The sequence below is a fragment of the Gouania willdenowi genome, chromosome 14 (assembly GCF_900634775.1).
Source record: "Gouania willdenowi chromosome 14, fGouWil2.1, whole genome shotgun sequence".
Lineage (NCBI taxonomy): Eukaryota > Metazoa > Chordata > Actinopteri > Blenniiformes > Gobiesocidae > Gouania > Gouania willdenowi.
The window spans coordinates 10,371,045-10,391,204 of NC_041057.1; the positions used below are offsets into that span (position 1 = coordinate 10,371,045).

Genomic DNA, 20,160 nt, shown 5'->3' on the forward strand with positions numbered 1-20,160 from the left:
ATTTCTTACTGTATTTTGGCATTCCTCCAAGTTTCTCTCCTGTCAGTAGCACACACGGAACTTTCTCTTCCTCCCGGACATGCAGAGTGTCACTGCGTTCCCCTTTTTTTTTTTTTAAATTGTTTTATCTCACCATCGCCACACTATCTATGAGTTCCACACATGCTCTGGTCAAGTGTGCGCTGCTGTGAACGTTATCTCTTGTACGTAGCGCCATTTTCTGTCTCGTAAACGCCTTTCCTCCTCTCCCTCTTAGCTCTGCTGAGCATGGATGATCTCTCATCCAAAGATGCGCTGCTACCTACGTGTCACCTATTATTTTGCTATCTGGCTCACAGGCTGGGGGTATTTAAATGACGAGTTATCTCGTCAATGGCACTGAGCATTTGGATTTGAAATGACGAGTTATCTCGTCAATGGCACTGAGTGAGTTAATCACTGTACAGATTTTTGGTCACATACCATATGTTACATATATTCTATTTTTTTACCCTTGACCTATGTATTATAAATATTTCTTTTGCTTTAAAATCCCTGCTTAAAAAAAAAAAATGGAGATTTTATTATTAGTGGGGGGTATGACTAAAGCATTGGACCTTAGTGTTTCTGTCTGCATGTAGTTAAAACACCAGCCAATATTTATACAAGTGGTGACAATTAGTGTTTGATTGAGAGGTATGCAGAAACCTGGCACCCAATGTGTGTAAGATGTATTTTCGAAAACCATTAAGCCATAGTTGACAGTGGAGGATATTTGGACGACTGTTTGCTCAGATTTGGAGTCCTGGGGTTTAAATAGAGTAACTATCAATTTAAGTGTCTTTATTATCCATTTTTTCCAGTCAAAGGTTGCAGGCATTCATACAAATGGAATCATTCTAAAAAAGTGATTTATATTTCAACTTCAAGAGTAACTAAATCCTAAAATCACATTTTCTGCTGAAAACCATTGTATTTGGATTTGATGTAGTGCTATTGACTGATTTTTGTCCAACTCTGGATAATTTAGTCCAAAAATTTCAATTTGGCATATTTTATTCCCAAAATGTAAGAGTGACTGCTCTCTGTTGATTGAGAACCCGCTATTACAATTTGATGATGATGATGGCTGAGAATGATGGTTTGTAATGTTTCAGTGGCTTCTTAACCCTGTGACTGGACCATACACTCTTCCATAAGTGGGTCAAAAATGACCCGTATTAGAATCAATGCATTTTTGTGCCATTTTTGTCAAGACTTATCATTTATGTTATGTTTTGTATTATACACACAAGGATGATTTCATGTTTGAGTTGTTTTTATTTTTCACTTTTCAAATTAGGCAGGCTACTACATTATTACATGATAATAACACATACTCTTCCACATAATATTCATGAATGACGCACACACACACACACAGAGCAATGTTAGCTAGCTTAATTCGCTAGCTAATATTAGCTAACTATAAATTAGGCTAAAACATTATTACATGATAACACATACTCTTCCACACACATACACACTTTCATGTGCAAGTATGTTGTTGAAAATGAAAATGATTGTTGAATGATGATATTTACATATAAAGTGTGTAGTCCAAAATAAATAGATTATTCGTAGCCACAGTTGATTAGAATCAAAGGAGATTCAATAGGAAATGCATGCGGGTCATTTTTGACCCACTCATGGAAGCTTGGGGTAGTAATACAAAAACCAAAATGTTTTAAAATGTATAAAAAGTCAATAAAATTTTCAATGGCATAATATCAAAAACATGTTTTTTGAGGAATACCTGGAATATGGCATTATAACACATTTTCATTACAAAGATTTCATTACAAGAAAACAATGTTACTGGGTCATTTTTGACCCACTTATATATCTAAGGGTCACAAACCCACACTGTTGGCCCTGCCCCTCCTATAAAAGCTAGCACATATCAACTCTGCAATCTCTAGTGAGAGAATCTTAAATTCGTATTGAATCGGTAATTTTTTGGAAATTTTAGATTACAGATCACGTAATTTTTTTAATTTCAAGCACTTTAGTCAAAACCTTGGTGTTGGAGTTTCCTTAAATGTCCGAAGTCACAAAAATAGTCAAATGCTTCATTTAAAAAAAAGAAAAATTCTACAAATTAATGAGTAAACCAGCAACCAGCATTCTTTGCTATAATTTTTCAAGACCTATCAGGGTAGCTGTCATTGCTATCAGAGCTATAGCTGTATGGTTTAATTGCCACCTTCTGCAGACTGTTCTTCTAATTCCAAGAATCCAAGAATGTTGTTGCAATCTGTTGTGTAAATTCTGAATAGATACATGAAATCAATACAAATCGGAGGAAAATTCTCACGTGTTGTCTTTATCTTGATTTTATTTCCTAGCCACGAAAAGTGATCTGCAAGAGAAGTAGCATAAAAGACAACCCCGTGACAGTTTCCCCTCACAGTGACAAATCATTATTTCAACACAGAAGTGTCATAAACACCAACAGCGTGGATTATAAACATTTTATTGAGTGCTAAGAGCCTGACCTAAGGGTCCATCATGCTGATTGTGATGTTGCAGATTATTTTACCTATACTCATACCTAGATCTCCTGCCAATCCTGGCAGTCAAACTGGCAACTCTCAAAGGTTCCTTTGTAATCTTTAGGTTTATGTGTCAAACTCAAGGCCTGTGGGCCAAATCTGACCCTTTAGACCATCTAAATCGGCCTGCAGGAGCAAGTAAAAATGACAAAGAAAACATAAAATATTATGTAAAGCACCAAAATAATCCAGTTGTGGATTTCTCAAATTGACCAATTTAGTGAAACTTCACAATATTTGTAGGGGTTTGCAGTTTTCTTTTGTTTATATCACATGAATGCAGTCATATTAATTGGAAATTGTGCAAAAAACCCTCTATTTTGCCACAAATCTTTACATTTCTCACAAGCAATTCCACAAATTTGGGAAGGGGGAGGTCTATGCAAATCCAGGGACACACACCCCAAAACAGAGCGATCTCAAAGACCTCGATAACAATAGCGCAGATATGTCATCGAGACCACAGAGAGCTGTTTTAAAAGGTGAAAAATTGGTATAATATGTCCCCTTTAAAACATTTTTTTCCCCCACCTAAAATCTACAGGCCAGTTGAGATCAAAGTGGTCCGTATTTGGCCCCTGAACTAAAATGAGTTTGACACCCCTGCTTTAGGCCATCACCAATATTCCATTATAAAGAGAAACATTTTGAACCTTAGAATGCTTGGCCTCCCGCAAGTGAGGAGATTGTTTTTTGTCAAAGTTAACTGCAGCCTGGAGGTGACTCGGAGCTTCTTGGCAGTCGTGCTTCCTGATGATGACACATTTACTTTACAGCAGCCAGTTTAGCCGACGTAATGACTAAATGAAATATAACCCTCAACTGTTGTTCCTTTCCGTCCTCACATTTCTCTGCCAACTTCTGTCTATTTCCTTAAATTTCCACGGTGACGTTATTGTTGATACGTTTGACTATGGGGCCTTGAGGAGGTCATGGGCTAAATTATTTCTTTTTCTGTCCCTTGACAAAACAAACGCAAAAATCTTGTTTCAAACAAAAGATTGCTCAGTTTTAAGGCTACATGCTCCAGGGACAAAAGAGACTGACCCTGCCTTTAATCTACAAACCTTAATCTATTGTAATCACGCACAAGGACAGTATAAAAATAGTGTTAGATGGTATAGTAGCTTTGTTGGTAGAACACATTTTATTCAGATGATGACGTTAGTACAGTTAGTCACAGATTTGACCTTAGTCACGCTGATGTGCTCAACTGTGGATACAAAATAGTGACAAGCCAGTAGAAATCATGCGTTGGTTTACAAAGCCAGCCTCCCGTCAGGCTGACCGAGCAGGATGGACATGCTAACTCTGACCCTTGACCCCAGGCTTCCCCCTGAACTTGCACTCACCATGGCAACGCCTGGAAAAAAAAGCCTGCTCCACTTCCTCTCCTTCTCTCTTGAACACTTTCTCCTCCGTGCCTGTGGCTTATTGTTGGCATGAGTATACGGTTTCTGCTCTGCCAAAGATCTGACCTTGTGTGTGTGTATGTGTGTGTGTGTGTGTGGTGTCCTACAGGAAAACCTGTTATTACATATTTAACATTTTCATACTTAACATCCGCCATACTGTATATTTTGAACATATAATTTATGGGATCCACCATGATAAAAAAAAAAAAAAAATGTATTTGTGCAGCCATATTCTGCAGCCGTTTTCTCGTCTACACACACACACACACACACACGCGCTCAGTTTTTTATTCCTATGGAGGGCTTTGCATCAATAAGTGCTCATTTCCTGAAGATGTATTTGAACTCACAACAATAATGACTTTATGTTCACCTCTGACCTTAACCCAAACTTAACCCTCCCCCCTCGTCACAGCATAGTCTTCCTATGATGTTTCATGTGAGCTCATTAAGCTCTTGTTTTTTTTTTTTGAAAATGAAAACATGATTTTCAAATGGCTTCTATTTGTAGTCCTTTTATTAAGGGAATTCATTAGACCTCACCTCCCATGATTGGATATTAAGTTCAGCTAGTGTCGCCATTTTTGTGCAATTCTTTTGGATTCATTTAGTTTTACTGTTAAGTTTTTATCTAATTCCTCTTTTTTGGTAACAAATAGTTACTATAAAAGCTGTAACAATGAGACAGTGCACACTTTTATTATGGTTCCATTATTTTTAGTCTGCAAGTTTGCACCCAAATGTTTTAAATTTCAGCCTGGAATTAGTATTTTTTAATTGTGTTTGGTATCAATTTATGCCACACATTGTTGTTCATAGTGAGTCTCCTAGAACTTGAATGCTCATTCTTTGGCTGAGAAACTACAGTATGTACTCAACAGCTTTTCCCTAAGAAGTTAGCCTGTACATGTACATTCCTATCCATGCTTGGCTGCTGGGTCATGTAAAGACTTGGACAGGGAAACTGAGATCTGTCTTTGTCTTCACACATGAATTGTGAGTATGTGTGCCAGTGTGTGTGCGTGTACTTAATGAATAGGGTTTTTATTTGCACGCTCGTGGAACAAAGCTACTGCTGGATATCCTGTTGATATCACATAGGCCCATTCTTTTGACTGTGTGTGTGTGTGTGTGTGTGTGTGTGTGTGTGTGTGTGTGTGTCTGTGTCTGTGTGTGTGTGTGTCCGTGTGTGCGTGTGTGCGTGAGTGCGTGTGTGCGTGTGTGCGTGTGTGTGTTATTGCATTTTTGAAGAATATGTAACATTCCCGTGGTTTCCCAGTCACTGTCCTCTTAAATGTCAGCAATAAACTGTCAAGTGAACATGTGACAACCATATTTGGCTGAACACATCCTCATGTGCCCTTCTGTCTGTTAAATACAGGGCTTATCCACACAATATACAAGTTTTCTAATCTTAGTTCCTATTTACCCAACATATTTTTTGATTCCTTTAACCCCACACCCAATTTGTATGTATGCAAGTATCCTAAACTATAAACACTTTGACATTAGCATACTAGTGTCAATACTGAATAAGTTTTTCTCTGAGATGATGGTGAATAAAAGTGAACATTTGACATATGTTGCTGGAATAATCCAATTGGTTGTATTCTAACTTTCTTTTAAACATTCAGGTTTTCCAAAATGTTTACTGTATTAATACAGTGTAACCGAATTCATAACCGAATTATCGATCACCGTGACATTGTGCTGTTTCCAAGTTAATGGATGAACTGGTTTGTTGTTTAGTTGCAAGACCATTTGGTAAAATCTTTGAGCATGCACTATTTCCCCAGATATTTTTTCTTCTTTTTTATGATTTTTCATAATTTATCAAGCTTCAACCCACATAAGTTTTGCACAAAACCGTGAAACAGTGGAAATACAACTTTAAAGTCTTTAGTTTTTCTTTGAGGCCAGTACCATCTAACTCTGGTTCTTAACCTGGGTTTGTTCGAACAAAATACATTTCCATGATAAACTAGTTAATTAACAGATAAATTATGATAAAAATGTTACATTTTAATTCTAAAATATGAATTATTAAAAAGCTAAATGAAAAATTGAAACGCTTTGAATGAATCAAAAAACTTTTATTATTTGTGACATCTCGCTTTCAATCTATTTAACTAAAAAGAAAGTGGTGAGACAAATACGTACAATATGGACTCATGTGTATGGGGCAAAAATGATGGGAGTCAGTGCCCTAATTTGCAATGCCAAGTTGACCAATTCTACGCTGGCCAAATTCAAAGTCAGGAAATATGTTTTTAATTTTCCAATTACAATGGGTTTTGTGAATGAACTGATGAAGCTTGCAGCGATCAGTACCTCCAATAAGGCGAAGAACCACTGAAATAACTTATTTGTGTTTGATATGTATTCAAACTTGTTTTTGTATGCAATGCTCACCGGCAGGGGAATACATTTGTGAAGTACCACCCTGTAGTTTATTTTCCTTCAGTAGTCTTTTTTTTTTTAACAGCAAAGATGAGCCCTGAAAAGTTTATGAAGGAAGATGCTATTCATGGCTTTATATCACTTTTTTCATTATCTTTTTTAAATAGCTTAATCAGTCAGAAATACATAGCAAAGTGTTGTATTTTGTGTTTTGTGTCACATTTAAATAAACTTTTACTCTTGTTATTGAATTTATACTTTAACCCTGAGCACAGAGAGCGCAAACCTCAGCCAAGCACCAAATATCCTCTTTACCAGATATTGGCAGTTATCCCGATCACAGTGATCCTGATTATTATACCATCATCATTCATACTTTTATGGCTTAGTAGAAATTGATTTCCCATTAATAACGATACAGTAGGTCAAATATATGGGTACCCCCCCTTTTTTTTTATTCACGATCCTGGGTTAACCCTAACCTGGTAACTAGGTTTATTTATTGGATAAAGCAAGAACGATTTCCCCAGGTCTCTGTGACTTTGCTCTTAGAAAAGATAAGAAATAAGTACTTGTGAAACCAAAGTGGATGAGAGGTGCCAAGTGGTATCAGTCCGGTCATCTATTTTTAGAGGGATGTCTTCTGCTTGCAGCTACTTCCTGAGAGCACACACACGTGATCGGCTTTCTAAGCGCTAACCATAGACAAGCCCATATGATTATATGTGTATGTATTTGAGATATTGACATGATGCTGCACCGAAGTGCATTATCATCATAAGCGTGTGTGTTCTTTTGCCTCTACACAAATGACTTTTTGATTGTATGCAGTATAAAATAAATGTTTCACATATTTTTTATGTTGATTTTTATCACATTAACAACAGACCTACGCAGCATGCCAATGGAACATTGCTGTAGCCAAATGCACAACATCATTTTGTATGCTGCCAATAAGGTTTGAAATGTTAGGTCTTTAAATTAAATGAACTTTACTCAGTAAAGCAATGTTTCTATAACTTATTTTAAGTTACAAAACATATTTTCACATATCTTATGTGACGTCTTTGTAATATAGTGATGTCTATTTTTTGTATGGCCTTACTGCTTGACACATCTGTATTAGAGCTTCTCTTAAATAACCCCCAGGCTGCTGTACATGTACGTTGAGCTGTTTTTTATTTTTTGTTTATTTTAATTTAAATTATTCATTCATTCAAATCAATGCGCAATGTGGTATGTATTAGAAAAAGTGGTTTGTTACTGTATAGTATGTGTCCAAAAGATCAGTTTTCACTTTTTAACACTACTATAACGCTACTATGCCTAAGACACAGATTATGTTACATTTAGTATTTGCCAAAATGTAGAGAGAACCAGACTGCAGAGATGTGTCGGCTGAATGCAAATGTGTGCTTGTGACCTCAGACTTCCAAGGATCCAGAAATCATACACTTGCATTATGTTGTTTGATGGAAAACAGTGATTTCATGCCTATTCCAGATCCAACTTTTTATTTTTTATTTTATTTTACCGTAGTTATACTACTTTTTTAGCTAACTGATGATCATTTGTTTTTCATTACTATAGCTGTATTTTGCTTAAGGCTCACTCAATCAATTAAGAGTTAGCTCTTGGTGAAAAATGTGCCTAATATTTATAATTTAAAACATTTTATAATTTATTTACGTTTTACTATATACATTTTTAATAACAATTAGAAAAGTTACACCCTGATTAACAAAGAGTGTCCTGTAAGTTGTAAATACATTTTTCAAAAAAAGAAATCACAACTGAAAAAAGGAAAGAAAGAAAAATGAAAAAAATAAAAATAAAAAGAAAGGTTTAATCACTACTTGGAAAAACCGGCTAATTCGTTTATTTCTTCTGTTAGGTTGGACTGCAGTCTCACTTTAGGTCATCCCTTTGGTATTTACATGATGCTAAGCCACTATGACTCACTTCTCTCTGACACCATACAACGCTTTCCTGAATCCCTCTCAACCGTGTGTGTTCGAGTGTGTGTCAGAGCATTACTGGCAGCAGCACATGCAGCAGCGCCAATAAGGCCTGCATTTGATTTTGTCATCTGGGAAGATGCACAGACCTGCGCAGAGGACCTGCAGGATTAGCAAGAACATGGCTCATTACACTCTGCCTCTTCTCACTCAGTCAGTTCTTCAACATCTTATAGGATTCTGGTTCTGTTTTAGTTGTATTTCTATACACTGAAATACACATTTCCATGGGAAACCTCTTTTGGTTTTGGTCTGTTTTTAAAAAAAGTGGGTCAGGGCTGGCATACTTTTAGCACTGGGGTCTTCTGTTTTCATTGCTGTCCCTCAACATGTGGTTTCTGCGTAACTTTTGTGGAGCGTCTGTTTTTGTGTGTCTAGCTTTTCATCTTCCCACTCCATCCCTCCGATGGAGACATATGGGACTGAACTCAGCCACCCCGGCAACAGGAAATGTTGCTGTGATGGTGAATCAGCCTAAAAAGTTTGAAAGTGAGGGGAAGTGTCTGTCTCCTAGGAGCTTTTAACGCCTCATGTATTATTTGAAAGGCACCCAACTGTCCACAACTTCGCTCTGCATCACTTGGCTAATGTGGCTCTGGTTTAATGAAAGATTCACAACCAACTCACACACACACATGCACAAGAAGCTCTGTACAAATGGAAGATATGTCACCCATCACGAAAAGCCACTGGGCAGCCACTCAACAATCAGCTTGTATCTGCTCACTCTCACTTTCTGTAACTGCACAAAAATGTGTAATCATGAAAAACAGTGACACTCTAATATACTGGGTGCATGTGCATGATCATGCCTGGTGATAATGTCACATCATAATCACAGCTGTCATTAAACACTATATAATGTGTCTGTGAACGTGAGAAAACATCTACATCTTTCCTTTTTTTTCTTTCCATCTTTCAGGTTTGTCAACTGCCAAGAGAAAGTTTGCTGATTCTCTCAACGAGTTCAAATTCCAGTGCATTGGAGATGCTGAGACGGATGATGAAATATGCATCGGTGAGCGAGCTCACACACTCACCATAGATGACAAAACCCCAGTAAAAGCAGCTACACTGTGCTGTGGGGGGTGTGCATTGCCAGGAATGTGACGATACGATACTATTTGCATGTGACAATACGATATATCCTGATATACATTGTGATATACCGCAATGTCAATCATTTTAAATATAAATATATATCATACATTTCACCTCTACAAGTACATAATGGTATGAAATACAATATATTTCATTGTTCTTAAAATTGCGAGAACAAGTAAATGGTTACTAACTAGCGATGTAACGATTAATCGTATGGCAGTTAAAAATCGATTCAGAGGTATCACGGTTCACATCGATACTCTGTATATTGAATCGCAGTACTTTTTTAAACAGCAGAGGGCGCTATATTTATCCTTCTCTTGTTTAAAAGTGTTGGCGGCGGGAGGAATCTGCTACTACTTTCTTTCTGGCTACCTTCTACTCTTAAACATGTTCATAAATGATTCCTTACCCCTTTAGAACCGAAAGAATATTTCTAATATTATGTGAATATCTGTAAAAGTCCCGTTTTTCTATTAGCTCTGTCTGCTAGCATAGCATCCTTTATTTTCTGCTAGATTAGCTGCATGCCAACCGACCACTGGGTTACCAGTGCCCTCTGCTGGTCCAAGCAAATATTTGACGTAAATACAGTGCGGACTGTTTTTTTGTCCAATTGTTAGGGCACAAAATACATTTTCAGTTGCACTTTTAAAAAGAAAAGGAACTATCATGTAGTTTTGCATTGTTTACTATAGAACCAGAATTTAAATTAATAGGCTTCTTCTTCATTTGTATTATTCCTTTATTTATTTCATTCAAGATTTATTTTTAGTTAAATTGCATTGTTTTGAATAGTTTATCAAGGGATTCTTTTGACAATGAAATATAAAAGGAAAATAATACAGTATTTTCAAGTTTTTTTCCCAAAAAAAGAAAGGAATATTTTTCAGTCATCATTTGTCTTCAGTCCCATTTTGTAAAATAAATCGTGAGAGAATTGTATCATGAACCCAGTATCGTGATCGAATCGTATCGGGAGTTGAGTGAATCGTTACATCAATATCCAAAACAACTGGTATTCTTTTTTTTTTTAATCAAACTGTCAAATTTGATTTTTCAAGAAAAGTTTAACTTTTGCTTCTACAACAGATTCTGATTCTGTTAAGTTTTTAAATTCTTAAAAAAAAAAAAAGAAAGTAAGTAATCACATACATCTATTAAAGTGCCCAGTATGTTTTATGAAATTGAAGTGCAATCAACTTGCAATCTATAATGCATTTAGGAGTGAGGTAGTTTAACAATGTCTGATGTAGTTCACTGATAGATGTGACTGGGTGTTTACATGCTATGCATCAGTTAGCACAATTAAATGTTGAAACATTAAAAAAAAAATTGTTTTGGACGTTTTTTGGATCGATACGATAACTGCGCAGTGAAATATCACCAAATCGTTTTTTTCTTACACCTTTACTGTGCTGTATTATCTCTGCTTACCAAAAAATAAATACAAAATCAGGCATATCTGCTTACTTAAATAAGCTCAGTTCATTTACATTGGTGCTACACCAGAAATTGCTGACACTAAAAATGGATTTATGTTAAAGGGTACATTTTCCAATACGATCACACCTTTGGATCTCTGTATTTTCCTCTGTCATTGGTTTGAATCTGTGCTCTAATGTGATGAATTCCATTAACACGCACAGTCACAATTATAATGGGAATTGTTTTAATGGGTTTGGTGGTGAAAGTATCCATTGGTTCCATGAAGTGCTCAGTGGTATGTGAGAGAGTTTTTTAGTGGTCACACCCTCTCCTCTGCTGCTGCTGGGCTCTGTCTGTGCAGGCTGCAGCTCTCTCTGTAGGCCCACCCGGACCCACCCATCACTGTTGTTGAACTCTTCCCCAGCTATCTTTCCTGAACAGCTTGCAGCTCAACGGGCTGCACCTCAGGCGTGTTGTTTTTGGGATAGTGATCATCCAACTTGTATCACAACATGTTCACATACATATTTGAGGAAACACTAAATATTGAGCACTTTATTAAACTTTTATTTAATAAACGATCACATTGGTTTATTTGTGCAAATAAGTGCGATGCTTTGTTGGAAGTTACAATGACTTAAAACAATTTAATCAGTTATTTGTTCCCAGTTTGTGTCATGAGTTTTGAGATATTTAGGACTCCTAAATTTCCCTTTCAACCTGTGACAATAGTCTGTTTGTGCATGTGTGTTGCTCTTGTATTTATCACTTTTGTACCTATTTTCATTTCCCACATGTCTACTTATATTGCCGTCTTTAGCCAAGTCACTTCAGGAGTTTGCAGCTGTCCTACAGAATCTAGAGGATGAGAGGACACGGATGGTGAGTGCCCTTCATATGTTGGTCAACACTAGTGGTTGGACGATACACTGAGCTCACGATACAACACGATGCTTGCTATTTTGTTCGAGAGATTAAAGCTAGGGGTGGGAACCTCTGGGTACCTCACGATATGATACGATAAGCGATACAAAGCTCACGATAACGATTATCTCATGATATGACGATACTGCGATTATCGACATATTGGTCAGAAATCAATCTACGATAATCTATGACATAACAAGAAAAAAAAAGATTAAGTGAAAAAATACAATTTTTATTTTATATCTCTGAAAGACAATAAATTGAAAAAGTGTCCTATGAACAGTGACACTATTTTAGTGCAACATTTCTGTAAATAAGTGTCAACATAGCAATGTAAACAAATAAGTATCTCCAATAGTGCTTTTTGTAAATAAAAAAAATAGTGTCTTTCTTACCAGTGACACCATTATAGTGCAATATTCCAGTAAACAATATGTTGGTTCCTTCAACAAACAGTGACAAAATTTATGTGAAGATGTACCTGCACATTTTAGTGAAAAAGCAGAAAAGGTTTTAAAAAAAAAAAAAAAAAAAAAAAAATATTTGATACTGAGCGGGAGCAAATCGATAATCGATCATGCGGAAAAATATCACGATATATTGCTGTATCGAGATATCGTCACACTCCTAATTATAGCGATGCAATATTTTTTAAAAGAAAGAAAACCACAATTGGAAAAATAGCCATGAGTTTATTTGACTTTAAATTGCATGAGCTCAGTCAGTTTATTCCACAAAATAAAAAAATACAGAGGTTTTTTTTGATCCGACAACTTAATTGGACCTAACCGTGAGATCTCGCCGCACAATATCATGTCCCATCTCTATTCAATAATACAGTTTTTCATGTTTTTAGTCAGAGAGGTGTGAGAGCAGCTTTCCGAACAGGGCTACATGTACCCCTAGGGGTACAGGAGCACATTGCATATTTAAAAATAATTGGGATGTCTTCCTAGTTCCTTTTTAGGCTATTTTTTGTACAGATTCACCACAAACTAACAGTACTATTGCTCAATAAAATACTATATTTTCTTGTAATTTATTGAAACAGAAATATTTTATGCTGTAGAGGCAATTTTATCACACTTCTGACAACAGGAGACAATAATTAGCTGCATTTTACAAAGGAGACCGTATTTGTTTACTATTGACGTAATCGCATAAAAGTGCATGGTATTATTATTTATTTTTTATTTTTTAAAAAGAATAAGTTCCACCTTAAATCCCCCTCATTGTTTTGAAGTTGTAGCCTTAGGCTTTTGCTTGGTAAATAATCTATTTATATAATTTGAAAACTGCTTCTCTTTTACTTTTGTAATGTTATTGAACACAATTTTACCCTTTATTTTCTTATTACTTCTATTACTTTTATCACTTTAAAAGCCTCCTGTGGACAAGTATTATGCGAATTAGCACGTGCTAAAGCACTATCAATACATCTGGGTTGTCCATTGTATTTATGTCAACATCAAATAAACCATAAATAAAGCAAAAAAATGAGCATGAAAACACTGTTTCTCCCCCCCATCCCCCGCCATGAATTCCCTACAAGAGATTACTGAAGTCTGTGTGTGTCTGTGTCTGTGTCTGTGTCTGTGTCTGTCTGTCTGTCTGTACAAATGTCTTATCCAATGGGTGTCAAATTTGTCACATTGCATGACTTCCCTACACTGAGCACTGTCCTCCATTAGATTCAAAATGTTGTGCTAATAACAGTGATTCATTGTATGATAGAAGTAATATTATTTAGAGTTGTCTATGATTGTGTTGTAAAAATGTGTGTATCTTTGTGTGTCTCTGTGTTCCTAGATCGAGAATGCCAATGACGTGTTGATCATGCCACTGGAGCGGTTCAGGAAAGAGCAGATCAGCGCTGCTAAGGTGAGAGGAGGGAGCGCACACACAGCACTACTGATGACTCCCACTGTGCACAGGCTGCAGTTCACTATTGATGTGCACAATGTGTGTGTGCTCAGTGCGACACATCGATACATTTAGTGCTTGTTGGGTGGCTGGACTCACCATTATAGACATAATGTTATCTCCCAAAATACAATAACGTAGTTATAGAAAATATTTATTTAGGTATATATAAAGGAGTTTGAATTATACACTACACTATAGACAAATTTATTATCCTATCGTGTTATTTTATTGATTCACCTAGATTAAAGTAAATATAATAATGAAGGTATTAAACCTAAATTAAATGCTTTTACTCTATTATTCAAGGGTTGTTTGATATAAGCCTTTTTGCTGATATTGTTTAATGCAAAATTTCTGATATTACCGATACCAATTTATGCATAGACCCCCTCTCCCCACACTTAACTTTAGCTCACATAATATATCTCTCAATGGAAATAGCAAGTTAAGCCTACTTTTAATGAGAAGCCTCAACAAATGAATCCCAGTAAATAAACGTTTTTGCAACTTAATTAATGGAAACAGTTCCATATTTGTTTTTTTTATTATGTTTACTCAAACAACAGCACTCATTTTTTCAATATCTGTGGAAAAACTGAGAGCAATGTTGGCCAATACTACATTTTATGACTAATATGGCCGATAATATGAACTTATTAATTAAGGTTGCAACTTGTCTATTTATAAAACCTTAGTAAATATAAACTTTTAATAGTTACGTAAATCAAAAAAGCACGTGTTACTTTGAGAATTAAAAGTTATATTGATACCCAGTAGGATAAGATTTTGTTTTCTAATTAACTGTAATCCGTAACTCAATTGAAACTCCTCTTTATAAATAGAAGTGCATTATTTGGTAGTAGTAGTAGTAGTAATAGTATTTATTTGGTCATTTCATTCCAATAAACATTAAACAAAACATTTCCATAATTTTGTGCACAGCATGACCGAAAGGGTTTAGGCTGAAGTTAATACTTATTATGCCTAACCCTGTTTACAAACTTCCACGAGACAAAACACAAAGATTCATAATAAACAATTTCAAATGTCCACCAGAAGAGAAATACACATGTATTTAGAATAGTTATTTTAACATAAATTTCATTTTATTTTATGTTATTTTTAAACTGAAATGAGTTGTCTTTACAAAAAGTTTTAATTCACCATTTTTGTTTTGATTTATCATTATTCCGAACATGAACACAAGCAATGTACAGTATATAATATAATAATAATAAAAAACCCCAAAGAAAATAAACTAATTACCATCCCCCTGAAATGTAAATCTATTCATAGAAGAATAATCTTACTCAGTTACTGACCTCACTGTAAATTTCTAAGTTGCTTTTAAATACATAGAAATGACAGTGGTGTAAATACACACACAGCACTATAAGAGCTTCTCTCCACTGTGATTAGTCAAAGCAGGAACTGTCACCCAATGACCTGGTTAGGAGATTAGAGGAACATATAATGTAGTCACAAATCACTGACCCTCATCAGGGGGGCAGTGATCTCAAAGCCCTGTTCTCTTTCATAGTGCTGGTTGTGCTGTTTTCACTTGAAAAGTGTAACCGCACTTAAGAAAAATAAGCACAATTATCAGTTTGATTTAATATAATCTCTTGGGGGCTTTCAGAAAAACACTACATAGTTTACAGTATCATTTAGTAGAAAATATTCCCCTGGATCAGCGCGGCTCATTACCCATAAGAGCCTGATAAGTAACTGCAGGGGTTCTCCATTTATATCCAGTATTAAGTGTTTTATTAGACCAGTGGCTGCTAATCCATCTATCTGCAGCAGGTCATCGTCTGAATTTCACGAGGTTGTTCAAATTAAGAAGTGAACATATAATCTGTGCTGTTAGGTCACCATGAGTGATGTGTCCACTAATCCTAGTTTAGCCCTAAAAGAACTGATAATATCTTGGCTTGGTACAGTTTTTACACTGCAGAGCTGGCAACCCTGTCAGGCTTTAAGCTAAAAGAGGAAAAGATGGATGAAGAAATGACACAAGAAGTTTTACACTAATTTAACTTGGTTGAAACTTTTTAAATTTTGGGGAATTTACTATAATTAAATCAATATTCGTTCAAATTATCCATCCATGTTATTGCTGGATGTCCTACTGTAGATACAGTAATGTGATAATCTACTTTTGTCATCAAAGACATTGTAGATATTTAAAGTATTTTACGTTGTGACAGTTAACTGTTGATTACAAGAGTATGGCTTATATCAGAGCTCTTATTTTGAAAGGCTATGCATTTTATTAGGAACAAACATAAAATAAAACTCAAGTTTTATTATTTAAAACAATATTCTGACTGAACTTCTGTTTTTGTGGTAATAAAATAGCTATCCAATAAAAACAAAACAAAACAAAAACCCAGAAAGTTCAATAAAAGAGTGAAATTAGCAATAATTAAACACCAATGTTTGTGAACTTCAACTGCCGTTATTTGTAATAACAGTGCTTGCTTTATCCATTATTCTCTGTTGAAAAGCAGAAAGGACGTGTATGTTTACATGTCGTGTCATGCAGTAACAGAAAGACAGCGATGATGTAATGATTGGCTTCTGAATGACCTCCTTGTAACTGCTGGCATGTCCCAGCTCCACGAGTCAAACCTCATGGAGCTGGGACAACTGAATCTGGCTCTGAAGACATTTCATCACTTTGTTCATTGGGGAAAAACATGAAGATACTACCCCCTGTTGGCCGATAATAGAAGCAACAAGCAGGAGAACTGAAATGAGAATGGCAGGGCATTAAATTATCTAATATTGTTTTTATTTCACCCGTGGCAGGAGGCAAAGAAAAAATATGACAAAGAGACAGAGAAATACTGTGCAGTAATGGAGAAGCACCTGAGCCTCTCAGCAAGGAAGAAAGAGTCTCATCTCCACGAGGTACAATACAGGCTTGAGTTGGCATGTTTCTCTGGCCACATTTACTGCATCTTTTTACCCTTTATAGCAAAGCTAAAAAAAATGTTTTTTTTTGTTTTAGGCAGACAACCAGGTTGATAATGTGAGGCAACATTTCTACGAGGTTTCCTTGGAGTACGTCTTCAAGGTGCAGGAGGTCCAGGAGAGGAAGATGTTTGACTTTGTTGAGCCTGTAAGACAATCTTTTTTGATCTGCTGTTTTGTAATATTTATTTACATTTTTGCTGGCGTTTGTTTCTTTATTAATGTATTTATTTGTGTGTGAACAGCCTAACTCAAAAACTGACAGATGGATTTTGATGAAATTTTCAGGAAATATCCAAAATGAAATGAGGAAAAAGTGATTTGATTTTATGGATCATCCAGATCAATATAATGACTTTGAATCAGTTTGAAAAGTGAATCAATCCCTATGTTCTGCTCTTTGAGCTGGTTCTACAACACCTCCTGCTGGAGACTTTGAACATTACATGGTCTAGTTAAAAGTTCCTTTTCACATTCATACAACAGCACAGCCACCTGCTAAACATTTTTTACAATCATGGCATCATGATTCAATTCAACTTTATTTGTATAACGCAATTTACAACAAAATGATCAGAATCACTGCAAAAATACTTGGCACTTGGTGGAAGTTTGCGTTTTCTGGCTGCTCTTGTTATAGTTTTCTTATTTGCTAATCGCCTGCAGCAATATAATAAACTGATCAAATATTGTCCTTGCCTTTTTTAAATTACTTTTTGGATAAAACTGCTTCTCTTTGTTATAATCTGGACTCATTTTGTTTCTTTCTAATATTTCTCCAAGTCCGTATTTTTCATTCACGTTGCTTCTCTTAAACCCCACCTTTTTTTAACCACTTATTTCTTCCTTCAGCTATTGGCATTTCTTCAAGGCCTCTTCACCTACTATCACCATGGTTACGAGCTGGCCAAGGATTTTAACCACTTTAAGACGGACCTCACCATCAGTATACAGAATGTAAGAAATCACACAATATATTGGATAGTTTCACACTTGGATACATTTTTTTTAAAAGATAATTTTTGTTTTGCTAATCTATTCCTTTTATTCTGTTTATTTTAATATGATTTCCTTTAAATCATTACGATATATATATTCATGTCACTGTTCATCCGCTGACAGACAAGGAACCGCTTTGAGAGCACACGATCAGAGGTGGAGTGCCTAATGAGGAAGATGAAGGAGAACCCACACGAGCACAAGAGTGTCAGCCAGCACACTATGGAGGGCTACCTCTACGTGCAGGAGAAACGTACGCATCCATCATCATCATCATCATCCTCGTCATTATCTGAACATGTTGCCCACGGCAACGAGCATTGTTCCTCTGACACTCACACAAACAAATAAACAAGGAATGATGAAGCATTTGGTTATTAGATTACCACTCAGCTTTATTATCAGGACATTTCATAATTTTTTACCTTTTTTCCTGATCTCTGCGTGTTCCCCTTTCACCTTCTCAGGCTCATTTGTATCCAGTTGGGTGAAATACTACTGCACATATCATCGTGAACCCAAGAGAATTACCATGGTTCTGTTTGATCCTAAATCAGGAGGTAAAACGGTGAGTTTAGTTGGTTTATCAACATACACAGAAACATTCTTACTGCCCCATTAGATACTCTAAGTCAGAGGGAGGATCCTCATGTGTTCAGCCTTGTTATTAAATTAAGTTTCTCTTTGAGATTTTTCTTTCTTGATTGTTGTTGCTTTTTGATGTGGATGTGCAGCGCTACTGTAACTGTAATTGTAATTCTTTACGGTGAAAATTTAAAGCCCTCGGTAAGAAGTTAAAGGCCCAGAACTCAATACAAAAATAAAACTGTATTTTTTGGTAAAAGGCCACAAACTGACAATGTGGCCTGTGCTCGTCTCAGTGTGGGAAATGCACTCATGACCAGTTTAAAACCATCATAATACTCTTTATACTGGAGTCAGTGTTATCAATGTAATGTATTGCTTTTCTACTTATTGCAAAGCTGTTTATTACAGATCTTTTTTTTTTTAAGTTGATGAGATCATACAATGTTCCTTTTCTTTGCTGTTCATCAGGGGGACGAGGAGAGCTTCATCCTCAAGTCCTGCACCAGAAGGAAGACCGATTCCATAGAAAAAAGGTTCTGCTTTGACGTGGAGACTGTGGACAGGTTAGTGGTTAGTGGTAACAATTTAAAAAACACAAACAAAAAAAACACATAATTTTAATCAGTATTTTTTTTTAACAATTACTCGACATTTCAGATTACCCCATATGGGGTCACGACCCCAAGGTTGAAAAAACACTGAGTTCGTGTGTGTTCTTTAGTTTTTTCACTAATTTTTTAACAGTTTTTTTCCCCCCTTGATGTGGTTGTAATTACATCCTGCTGACACATGGGGGTGCTGTTTATTTGTCCTAAACCTATGCACTGTGGTACCTGTTTCATTTTACATGCTCTCTTATTTGTAATCTTAGACATCTGATATATTCTTTAACCAGACCAGGTCACTTCGTTGTCATGAGCAATGCTGTAAAAAAACGGGGGGATTTTGCAAATGAAAAACAATGGACGGATACTTTTAATGAGAGATTTAACTCTATTTAACATTTAGAAAGTTAGATTACCAAGTTGTGTTACTGCATGCTGAGGAGTGTGTCATTAATAAAGGGGAGTGTGTAGATCAGACTGTGTGTTGAGATGGTGACAGAAGTGCAGCCAATGAGGTGACTGCAAAGGACTGATTGGGGGGGAAATCATAGAAGAACTGGATAGACATGGCGTGTGTGTGTGTGTGTGTCTGTGTGTGTGTCTGTGTCTGTGTCTGTGTGTGTGTGTGTGTGTGTGTGTGTGTGTGTGTGTACGTGCACTTGCACCACGAATACACTCTCATTAGGTGGTGAATTTTTGTGCATGACATTTATCTTTGATCCTAAAATACCATTAAGAAGGCACTTCCATCTTCCCACATAATGACGAATGTACCTCTGTGTGTGTGTGTGTGTGCTTTTTTTTCCTGTGAAGGCCGGGAGTGATCACCATGCAGGCTTTGTCGGAGGAAGACCGCAGGCTATGGATGGAGGCTATGGATGGGAGAGAACCGGTAAAGTTGCTATGGTTACGAGTATGTTCCTATGTAACGAAGACAGACTGGGAGCGACTAAGAGGGGGGGACAAAAAAAAAAAATATGATCTTGTTTCATTAAATCAGTAATTAAGTTATGTCTTCTGTGAACGTTTAAGCACCTTTGGGAATTTTGTAATTTCATACAAAGACCTGATGTTAGGTCTGTTCTAAGAGCATTTAGCACAGCGATTCTCAACTGGGGGGTCTCAGATAGCTGGTCAATAATAAATAAATATTTAATGTCACTCATGTTGGACTTGTCTTTTATTTTGAAAGAGACTT

At 36.1% G+C, this 20,160-nt stretch overlaps 1 protein-coding gene across 4 annotated transcripts in view; it reads left to right on the forward strand.

The window, feature by feature from the left end:
* The window catches only part of LOC114476260 (rho GTPase-activating protein 26-like), a 69,064-nt gene that overhangs the window by 22,763 nt on the left and 26,141 nt on the right, over positions 1-20,160 (forward strand). For 2 of the 4 annotated variants that reach the window (XM_028467659.1, XM_028467658.1), the window contains 10 exons: positions 9,329-9,424; positions 11,759-11,820; positions 13,675-13,746; positions 16,606-16,707; positions 16,808-16,918; positions 17,623-17,727; positions 17,893-18,022; positions 18,237-18,337; positions 18,826-18,920; positions 19,776-19,854. In XM_028467659.1, the coding sequence (XP_028323460.1) occupies positions 9,329-9,424; positions 11,759-11,820; positions 13,675-13,746; positions 16,606-16,707; positions 16,808-16,918; positions 17,623-17,727; positions 17,893-18,022; positions 18,237-18,337; positions 18,826-18,920; positions 19,776-19,854 (953 nt within the window). The remainder of the gene's footprint in view (positions 1-9,328; positions 9,425-11,758; positions 11,821-13,674; positions 13,747-16,605; positions 16,708-16,807; positions 16,919-17,622; positions 17,728-17,892; positions 18,023-18,236; positions 18,338-18,825; positions 18,921-19,775; positions 19,855-20,160) is intronic. The other 2 variants (XM_028467660.1, XM_028467661.1) reach the window with 1 other exon arrangement.